Below are 11115 nucleotides of genomic sequence, written 5' to 3'. Positions count from 1 at the left end.
CCCTGCCGGCCGGGGCAGCCCCTCGTACCGCAGGTGGCTGCGGGGAGCGCGGCGAGGCGGGGAGAGGTCTCCTGAGGTGAAGCCGTCAGCCCGCGCCGGGCGGTAATCCCCGGCCGGGCGGCCTGACCGCCTCAGGCGGGCGGCGCCGAGCGCGGCCCCGTCGCCCCCTTCGAGCACATGTTCGATTCCCTCGGTAGCTGCGGGGAGGGCGGGAGGGTCTTCTGCCTCCTCGGCCGGGTCCCCCGGGCCGGGACCGGGTGGAGGACTGCTCCCTGGCACTCTTCTGCTTTCGCGCTTGCATAACGGATCGCGGTCAGGTATTGCTCATCGCGGCGAGGTTTGCTAAGCTCGCTTTCGGTGTGGGGGCTTTCCCCCTCCGCGAATGAGGCGGTTTCTGAACGGCAGAGCTGCGTGGGGTTTTCCCGGTGTAAGGGGCGGCTGGGCAGCAGCCTGGCTGCTCTCATCCACGTTTTAGCTGCCGTCGGCTGCCTCGGCTCTTGGGGGGGGCTGAGGGTGGCACAGAGCGAAGGCAGGGGCTGTTACGGTGTCGCCACAAACTTTCATGGGACCAGGTGACTACCAGTCCAAAGTTACTGCTCGTTCCCTTACTAGTGGCCAGATGACTACCGGTCCAAAGTTACTGCTCGTTCTCTTACTAGTGGGGACCTTGGCGTGGGTATACGTAACTGCTCAAAGCAGTGAGGAATTACAGCACAAGAGTTTTGTTGCTTTGAACTGTAATAGGAAAAGACGTGCCAAGTGAAATGGGAGGGCATCAAGCTTGTGTGTCTTAGCAGATCCCCTTTGGAAGAGGGCAGTTACGGAGGTAGCGCTTGTTCTGCTTCACCTACTGTAGCCAGAGCCCGGGGTGCACATGCTGTGGTAGGTGGTGGAGGAGGGGGATGGAGGAGAGGGCATGGCACATGAGACTTTTTTTTGGAAGCCTCTGAAACACAAGTAAAAAACTCTTTGATCCTATAAGCAACTCTGAGCAGGTGCAGAAATCCCTTTTGGAAAGTAGGGGGATTTTAAAAGCCCTGACAAATTTTAGGTAAACAAATTTTCAGTCAAGGATATGTCCTCACAGGTACTCTGTGCAAAAAGAAAGAAGGGGGAGGGAAGGGGGCTTGTACGCTTGCGCAGAACTCCCTGTCTTCAGCATTTTGACACCAGGGGTGCCCGTGTTGGAAACGGCTTTGCTAGGAAGGCCAGGCAGAATGGTATGAACCTCAGTTGGCCATGTAGCATTCCAGGACTGCTTCTGGTCTGTTCCCTTTCCCTTGCCGGGATCTTGTGGCGTTACTGGTAGTTCTGCCAAAAACAACCCAGCTACATGCGAAAAAGGAAGTGTGCAGTGCTCATAGCTAGTTTTCTGACTGCTCCTATTGTCCCTTTTTTTAGGCCGTTTGTGTCGATCTCCATGTATAGCATTGAAGTGTTCAACAGCAACAACAAAGTACCTTAAATTTCCCAAGTTTTAGGCAAGCACTGGAAAGGTTCCTTTTACCCCAAACACGTTTGTAGGTTCTCATCATGCAAAGGGAAGAGTAGGTGGGAGTCTGTGCTTGTGGGGTGACAGGCCGTGCTGAAAGTCCAGGGAACAATTGGGACTTCATGCTTTGCAGTCAGATGGGAGTGTACAGCTGTAGGGCTTGTGGTTTGAAAGAGGGTTTAGTGGGGTAGAAAAGCTTTAGAAGTTGCCTTATGCAGTGTTTTTCAGGCTTTCATAGAAGTATAGTTCACAGCAGTGGAAATACCCTTTTAAAGTCTTGTCTCTTACCTGTGCTGCATGTGATCATGAAAAATACCAGTATATCCTTATTATTTACTAGTCAGAAAGCATTAGTGTTTTCTCAGTGAAAATTTCAGCTGAAATGATGTCTGCAGTGGCTTAAATTGAGTAAGCAGGGGCTGTCAGGTTTCTGCAAGTTAACGCTGTTTTACGTAAAATCAAGGAAGTATTAAAACGCCCTTCATTAGCTATAAAGCTAACTTTAAGGGTAGCTTTAAGAATTGTTCTTCCTTTCTACAAAGCGTATAGCATCTGACAGCTGTGTGAGTACTGCTTTGGCACTGCTTCATTTTAACTGCTGTCTCACACGGGATGTTCTGAGATGTTTTCAGCTGGAGAACTGGAAAAACAGTGCTTAAGGACGGCCATCCTGGAAGTAGTGGCAACTGCCATCATGCAGCTGCTTGAGTGTGCCTGCTCTGCTCTCCAAATCCCAGGTGTTGGCTGCTTGTTGTCAATGAGGGTAGAAAGTAGGGCATTGCAGGTAGCTGGGCAAGGATCCTTCTTATTTTTATTTTATATATGTTTTGCTCCAGAAGTGCAATTTTGCCATTGTAAGGAAGCACCCTCTCATTTGTTGCCAGTGGTGCAGAAGAAAAGATAAAATTACTGCCTGGCAGAAACAGGATTAAACTCACAGGAGAATTAATGTTTTCATTGAATTATAAAACTAAGGTAATGAGTGTGTAGGCTGAAGACACATTCTTCTCCCATTGTTCAAAGCTTGTCTTCTTGCTTTTGGGTTGTGACTTTGACAAGTATGAGCTTGATGAACATTAAATGCTCTAGTATTACATTCATGGGAAAGAGGAGAATCTGGATCATGTGTGAATATTGTTATTTTTATAATGCATCCCTTGTGTAATATTAGTCTGGATGTTACAAGAATAAAAAACTATTTATGACAGTATGAAGATCAGGGCAGTTGCAAAATATTCTCGTTTTCCGTATCTCTCACTGACTATATTAACATAGGATTATCAAAGCCCAAAATGTTGTTCTGGGTGTTCCAGATATTACTGTTAACTACTGACTTTCAGAGTCACAAGTTCCCATGCTCACCAAACATCTTTTAAGCTCTGGCTGGTAGCTCAGTTACAGAGTTAGCAGCGCTCGGGTGTATTTCTAATTTAATTCATCTATGTTTTGTTGGGGTTTGTTTGGTTGGTTTTGGTGGTTTTTTTTCATTGCTGGCTCAGCTTGCTGATGAGAGTGAGGGCTTTGAAGGATGGAGAGGAGGATTTGCTTTCTTTTTTAGGTTTGTCCAAGAAAGAGAATTCAGTCCAGTGTTTTGCATGTTTAAACAGCTATTCCATTGTAGAAAGTGTTTTGAGTTTAAAAAGCCTTATACTCCATACTTTATGCAGTTGAGAATAGCACTTCTCACATCTATTTTTTTTTTTTCTGCTGTGGGGGTGGGGATTATTAAATTAATAACTGTACATAGTAAGAGTATTTATCTTTTCTGTTAACGCATCTTTGAGCTTGCCTGTTCATTAAGTAGCAGGTGTATTTTTATTTGCTTATAGCATTTGCTCCCTTGATTTATCAAAGATGTTTTAGCGATACAGCAGTTAAATTCTTATGCGCTCTGTTGTTCAGGCATGGAATCCACTTCAGTGGAAAGTTGCAAAATATGGGCTATGATTAAATTTTTAAAAAACTGGATAACTTTTGGCCTGTTAACAACATGAGAAGGAGGGCAAGCCGGAACACCCTGGAAAGGGTATCCCGTGTTTTTGTCCAGAGAGGTAAAAAATTAAAGTCCTGCTAAATTTTGTATGTTAGTAATTTATTTTTAATAATAATAGCAATTACTTGTCAGTCACAGCGAGTCTGTGACCGTGACAAGTTCTCGGCTCCTTTGGAGCACTGGACACTGTCAGCATCCTAAGGCCGGATACCTTTTTACATCATCGCTTTGACATGTGGCAATTGCCATTACAATAACAGCATTAAAACATGACCTGAATACTTGCTCCAAGGCTTCCACGCAGTTATGATTCCAAGGAATAAATGATTGGTTTATCATTATCTGTTGGTGTCTGACAGCATTGTTCTTGGCTTACTAAACATATGCTTTAGGCAAAATGACAAAACCACTGAGTCTTCTTCATGGCTCTGACTTGGAGTGTAGTGGGAGAAGAGTAAAACTAATCTTTACCTTTGGATTTGGGCATGAACTGAATGGGGAAAACACAGGCATGCAAGTCCCAAGATATTCAATGATGACTGCCCAGTATGTAGCTGTTTATCTGACCAAATGCAGTCATGTCACGCATCTCTCTTGTAGCAGTGTAAATAACTACACGCTTTCTTTAACTTCTTCCTCCTCTCTCACCCCCTAGCTTAGAATTGGAAGGCCCGCTGACTGATTTAGTTTGACTTCTGAGTAAGCCTAAGTATCATCTGCATTTTAGTCCTGTAACCTGGCTGTCTTCAAAAGCGTGTCTTGCCTTGCATTGAAAGAAGTTAGGGAAAGAATTTGTCACCTTTCTTGGAAGTTCCAGCTGGAGTCCAGCAGTGCCACCATTAAAACTGATCCATGTTCCTTACTGTGTCAGTGAATAGATTTACCTGTGAGGATTTTACATTTACTTCAGGTAATGAATTAAAATAACAAGCAACAGCAGGCTTTGTGATTTGCCTGGGATCTTGCTGGGTATCTAGTGAATTCCCACTGGCAATGCCTGAAATTGGTGATGGTGATGACTCCTAACAGATGACACTTTATAAACATCTCTGAGGTGGCTAATTTTTAGTTCATTTATTGACTTATTGGTGCAGGACGATTGTGGTACTGTAAGAAACGCTAAAGAAATATGTAAGCATCTTCTGTATAGATAAACAGAAAATACATTTTCAATACCCAAAGAATGAAATCACGCTTGCTTCTTTTTTTCTCCTGATTGAAAGAAGACCGAGGATCGTACATACAACTTTTTTAAAAGGTAATGCCTTGTTTGTTCATTTATCAGATATTTAATATCCTGTAGTCAAATTTGAATCATTCAGTCTCTTGAACTACTGCATTCATTTGTAAGCTTTGCTTGTTTTATTGCAAGATAGCTGTATTATGCAGAAGAAAATATTGTTTGAAAATCATCATTTATGAGCTAGTGAAGTTAAAATACGGGGGTAAAGAGTGCTAAATAGATTATATTGACTACAGCAAGTGTGTATAAACTATTGGAATGTTAGCATTTGCTATCTACAGTAAATATCTGTGCTTAGATATGCAATTAGATGAACTGTTTGAATATAACAAAACACTGAGGCTATTTGCCTTTGGAATGCCCTACATAAAGCATGCTGTATCATTTATGAGAGAAAATGTCTCTCATAATTCCTGCAAAACTTCAAAATTAGGAGTATGTTGTGCTGTTGGTTTTTTCTTTTTTTCAAAAAATCATTTTTGCCACCACTTCTAGAAGATTCTTCAAGGCCTTAAGTAGAGTGGCGGAGGGAGATAACACAGTTAGATTTGGGGAGTGGAAGGTTAAAAAGACTAATCTTTTTTTTTTTTGTGTGTGTGTGTGTGTGTATCCCTGGCACCCCACCACTTGTAATGCCAGTGTGAACTCGCAGGTGATTTTAATTCTTCCTATTTCCATTACTTGTCAGAAAGGAAGTTAATAGAGAAGTTGCTACCATTAGGTTTCAGCATTTGCATTTTCTTTTGGAAATCGGAATCAGAAACTGTTGTGTGCACTAGACTTTCTGCATAACTTTGCTTTCAGGGTTTGAGCCTTTTTTGTTGTTGTTGTTGGTTGTTTTTTTCTATTAATGTATGTATGTAAGCTGAAACACAGTTTTTAGATGCATTTTTCAAATGATGAAGAAACTGCCCACTCCAACAAAGTTGTTTCAGTAGTAACTAACCTGAGATTAGAATCTTGTTTGGGTGACCAATTCTTTTCTGTGATATTGAAGAACTCTTTTCCCTTTGCTCTGTGTAATTACTTAGGCCCTATTTCAATAAATAGCTTGTACTAAAATTTATTGTTACAAGGCATCATCTTCAGACCTTTGCATCAAATCATTGGTATTTGGGATATTTGTCTTGGCATGTGGATGCTGGGTTTGGAATCAATATTTTAATGGTAGTCTTTAGAATGCCACAGGTACAGATGATGCCACTCCTCCATTCCCTGCTTCCAGGCCATGCAGAAAATGTTAGCTGCAGTATGCTTCCCTCCTGCCCCTTTCCTCGCCCTGTTTGTACTTCTAGCCATCTGGAATATCAGGAAGTATGTTACAGTAATCAGATATTTCATATGTGCAGGGTAGATGAACAGCATGAAAATAGCCTGCAATAAGTGCAATCAAATACCAGTTGAGTTACTGTCAGCATCAGAAAGTGGATGTTCAGCAACTTAGCTGCTTACGCTGTGCTGTGAAAAAGCAACAGCTTGGAAGATGAGATGAAGCTGAGTATCAAAGGTTAATATAGTCTGGCATTGGAACTGGAAGCCTGAAGGGTGTTTTTTAGTTAATGTGGCTTTGAAGTAATTTCATTGTATTCCTATTTTTTCCTACTGTAAGCAATGAGAAAATCTACTGTTTAAGCTGCAGTAAACTGGGGAGGGAAGTTGCAACCAAAACACCAGTTGAAAAGCATCAGAAGAAATACTAGAACTTACTCTGTTTACTTTATTAATTGTAGATGACTACCTTGGTGAGGGGAAGTGGGAAAAGGCAGCTTACTGAAAAGAACAGGTGAGCATGTGAAATGGAGAGAGGCTTTAAAAAAAAATTAAAATCACGTGATGGCTACAGACTTGTGGTGATATTTATGAATTTGTGCATAATAACACTGGCAACCGTCAGTGTGTGTCCTTCTGTCTGTATGTCCCATCCCAGCAGTGCTCCTCTGGACTGAGAGCAAGCACATAGCAGTGCTGGATTTGCACTGCTGGTGTAGAACTTCGAGTCATGAAGGTGGGTAATGAACAGTACAATGAAGCAGGTAGACACCTGAGGTAAGCCATGGAGGATAAGCAGTGTGGATTTATAATCAAAAGGTCTCGTGAGGAAACCCCATTTATTTTACAAAAAACCCAGCTCCAAAGTAGGTGATTAAAGAGAAATACATACGTGGTACTTTGCAGCTTAGTAGTTGAAGTAGTACTTCCAAGCTGCTCAAGGAGATGAAATCCTAGTGTTATGGAAGAATTTGAGTAAACAAAGACTCTCCTGTGCAGCAGTTGAAAAATAACTGGACGTTGAATGTGAACAGATGATGCTTGTAATGTAATGCACAAATAGGCTTAAGAGGAATGGGGAAAATGCAGTTTGTAAACCACCTCCTTAAGGAATTAGTTGATGAGAGTATACAGGATGTGGGTTTGACTGGGTGCTGTAAAATTACCCAGAAGTTAAAGTTCTGCCTATAATTACAAGTAAAGAAGGACAAAAAGAAAGATTTTTCTAATTAGAAAAGTAGTCCGTGTAGTCTGATTTTTCTGACTTGGCCAGGGATAACACAAGGGCTTTTGTGAAACTGGGGAGACCAAAATTTTGCACTTGCGTAGAGGAAGGTACCATGATATGTTAGTGACCAACTATGGTGTAACTGTTATGGGGCTGGTCAGGGTAGTTGAAGCCTGTGGGTGCATGCAGGGCACTGCCAGACACATCCTTTGATCTTGCGATGTTTTTTTATTTGTGTCAGCTTTGTAATGTAATTGCAAATGCTTCTTGGCTGATGTTTTGTGACAAACTTTCTCAGTTCATGAAGAACTTGTAATATATGCATGGGTTTCCCGAAAGCTCTGCAAGCCTGCCCTGCAGTGTGACAATGGTACTTTTTTGAGCATTTGCAAGCAGGACACAATATAAATCCAGAGGTACAGCGGGTCCCATCCCTGGGTTAATGAACCAGTTGAGCTGGACACTGCTATGAGTTTAATGAACCTATCTGTAACGTATTTCTTCCTGGGCTGAAAAAAAATTGTTTTGGGACGCTAGCAAACCTAATTTGAAAGCTTTCTCATTCAGGAAACTTTATTTCATGGATGAACCAGAGTAGCATGACTATTCTGATTGCATAATGACCCAGCCTTTCATCCAGCAGGACCTTGTTCTCTTACACTCTGTTTCCGTGAAGGGTATGACTTGAGACCTCCCCTTGAGGTCTCACTTCTCTGGCGATGGTAAGAGAACACTGTCTGTCTTGGCTTTTTCTGCAGTTACAGGCTAAGGAATTTAGCATCCTCTAACTTAGAGGCTTTCCAAAGTCCTGGTGGAGTTGCTCTAATTACAGCTGGTAAAACTTGCACTTTCCTGAACAACCAAGTAAATTGTGGCTGGTTGACTGTGTTCTGATGTTACAGGGTGTGTAATGTCAGGGCCCAGGAGTAGGGAAACGCAGGAAGTGAATGTTTATGTTGTGGTCTTTGTGTATCTGCTGGTTCAGAAATGAATCACTTTCTTTTTTTATCAGTGCCCAAGGTACTGCTGTAGAGTGGAAATCTTTTTGGGGTCAGAACAGTGAGTTACTGTTTTGCAGTTGGTTATCTCTTGGGTTTGCAACAAGTTACAGAGTGATTTTTTTAATTTATTTTTTAATCTTTATTCCTAGTGACATCAGTATTCTGGCAGTAAAAGGGACTAATTCTGGGCTTCTTTCCAGACTGATGTCTGATCAGCTAATTGCCTTGATAGAACAGAGGCATTCCCAGCAGAACAGACGGTAGTCAGGATTCTTCCAGATATTCACCTTTTTATGTGTAGTTCATGCTAGCAAAAATTTGGGCTAATCTCTTTGAAAGGCATCATGTGAACCCTGTGTTTTGAAAGTGACTAAAATGAGGTGACATGTAAGAACCAAATAATTATTCAAAAATCTTAGCAAACAGGAAGGTACCTGGGGAAAGAGAAGGCAATGACTAAGGGGTCCTATTTTTATTTAAGTTGAACAGCTTCTTCAGAAGGAAATACAGAAATATGGGTCTGAGGTGTCTTTCCTCCCAACGAAGTCGTTGCTTTCTTCCTTCAGGCAATAGATCGGTAGTGAGTCCATTTTAAGTCCATCCTTGGGTTAAGAGGAGTAGTTTGCATCACTGTCTATCTATTCCCTCCATGTCTCTAGGTCATCTTTAATTTTGTTTATTATTTTAGCTTTTTTTTATTAAAGAACAATGCAGCTTGCACGGTTTCTGTGTTCATAACGAATTCTACTTTTCTGTGGGCTTTTTTTTTACACAGACACCCCCCCCCCCCCTTGAAGAGATCAGTGTTAGCTGATCTCTATTTGGACAAAAGACATACCACTCTAACGAGTAGTGTTCCTTTATGGCTAAGTTGAGGTTTCAGGGACGTTCTTTATGTAGGCCATTGATTTATTTGCCAGGTTCCTTTAACAGTCCTCTTGCAGCACTCTTTAATTTAACTGAGCCTTCAGGCAAAAGAAGGGCTTGGTTCCTTTGCTTGTTAGGAGTGTGTGACTCCAGTAACAGCAGGCTCTGTGAAATAGGTTGGGCTCAATTCTGCTCTAAGTGCAGATAATTCCACGGGGTGTAATCTGCATGTGGCATCCTGGTGCAAATTTTACTTTAATGACTGAATATGAGCATCTGCTAAGTCTTCTGTCTGAAAGTAGACCTTCCAGTGTGAAGTTCAGGTCCCATCAGTGAGATGGTGAAACTTGAACTGTTCTTGCTGTACTGAGGATTTGCAGTGGACAAAGAGGAGACCTAATTCTTGGGCTAAAAGCTGTTCAAGGACTAAGCGTAATTTGAAATTTGAAAAGAAATATTTTTAACCTTCTTCTAAAGATCTTCAAGTATAGTCTACAGTAACACAGCATACTGTAGCTCTTAAAGGTCAGTATTTGGGGGGAGAGTAGTCAGAAAGGTCAACAATGGGTAATTTTTTTGTTTGTTTCTTTTTATGCTTTTTTTTTCCCCCTAACCCTACAGAAACATTTGGACTTGTGCTGAGTCTTTGCTATGTTGTCCATTGTAATAAATGAATCACAAAATGAATTACCACAGTTTTTTGCATACTCTGGATTGGTTTTCCTTGCCTTCTTTAATGTTAACGTAGAGGTTGTAGTGCAATATATTACTGTTTTCAAAATTACAGTTTTAACTAATGGAAAAAGATGAGCAGCCTTGAATTTGCACGAGGACTCACTGGAACTAATAGTCTCAAAACCTTGAGATTTTTGGCAGTTTTTACACTGCACTATTATCTCCATCTGCCACTTAATTTGGAAATTCAGTCTTATAGTATGTACAGTACTCGATTGGTGTGGAGATGGTGGGACAGAAGGGATTTGCTACAAACCATAAGAACTCAGTGGAGGCGGGTGTATCATCAGTAAGTTTTTTTGAGAGTTTAAGGCCAAAGGATAAGCTAGGTGACTAGCAATCCTGTAGACTTGAGACCGTTATCTTTCATCCGGTTACTTTGCAAGTGGACTACACTACAGCTGTGGTCAGCACTTTTTGCTGCTGTTGACTGTAGTGCTGAATCAAAGTGACATCAGGATAGAGTAGTTGCCCTCAAGTAAAGGAATGGTGTTCTACAGAGTAACATTAAGAGCGTTGTTTTATTTTTTAAAAGTATATATATGTGATGGGTTGACCCTGGCTGGACGCCAGGTGCCCACCAAAGCCGTTCTATCACTCCCACATCCTCAGCTGGACAGGGGAGAGAAAAATATAACAAAAAGCTTGCGGGTCGAGATAAGGACAGGAGAGATCATTCACTAATTACCATCACGGGCAAAACAGACTCAGCTTAGGGAAAATTAGCTCACTTTTTATTACAAATCAGCCAGAGTAAGGTAAATGAGAAATAAAACGAAATCTCAGAACACCTTCCCTCCACCCCTCCCTTCTTCCCGGGCACAACTTCACTCCCGGATTTCTCCACCAAGCCCCCCCCAGCAGCACAAGGGGGACAGGGATGGGGTTTATGGTCATCACATGTTATTTTCTGCCGCTTCCCCTCCTCAGGGCGAGGGCTCATCACACTCTTCCCCTGCTCCAACGTGGGGTCCCACCCACGGGAGACAGTCCTCCACGAACTTTCTCCAACGTGGGCCATTCCCACGGGCTGCAGTTCTTCACGAACTGCTCCAGCATGGGTCCTTTCCACGGTGTGCAGTCCTTCAGGCACAGACTGCTCCAGCGTGGGTCCCCCATGGGGTCACAAGTCCTGCCAGAAAACCTGCTCCGTGGGCTCCTCTCTCCACAGATCCGCAGGTCCTGCCAGGAGCCTGCTCCAGCGCAGGGTTCCCACGGGGTCACAGCCTCCTTCAGGAGCCCCCCTGCTCCGGCGTGGGGTCCTCCACGGGCTGCAGGTGGATATCT

General features: G+C 42.6%; 1 protein-coding gene across 1 annotated transcript in view; it reads left to right on the top strand.

Moving 5' to 3' along the window:
- The first annotated feature begins 3482 nt into the window (after window positions 1-3482).
- ABCC4 (ATP-binding cassette, sub-family C (CFTR/MRP), member 4) overlaps window positions 3483-11115 on the top strand; it is a 144935-nt gene continuing 137302 nt past the window's right edge. Inside the window, exons 1-2 of the mRNA XM_010578329.1 lie at window positions 3483-3518; window positions 4709-4743. Coding sequence (XP_010576631.1) covers window positions 3483-3518; window positions 4709-4743 — 71 coding nt within the window. The remainder of the gene's footprint in view (window positions 3519-4708; window positions 4744-11115) is intronic.

The sequence above is a fragment of the Haliaeetus leucocephalus genome, unplaced genomic scaffold (assembly GCF_000737465.1).
Source record: "Haliaeetus leucocephalus isolate CR32 unplaced genomic scaffold, Haliaeetus_leucocephalus-4.0 Scaffold626, whole genome shotgun sequence".
NCBI classification, from domain to species: Eukaryota; Metazoa; Chordata; class Aves; order Accipitriformes; family Accipitridae; genus Haliaeetus; species Haliaeetus leucocephalus.
Note: the sequence above shows the minus strand (reverse complement) of the source record. Positions and strands in the feature narration are given on the sequence as shown.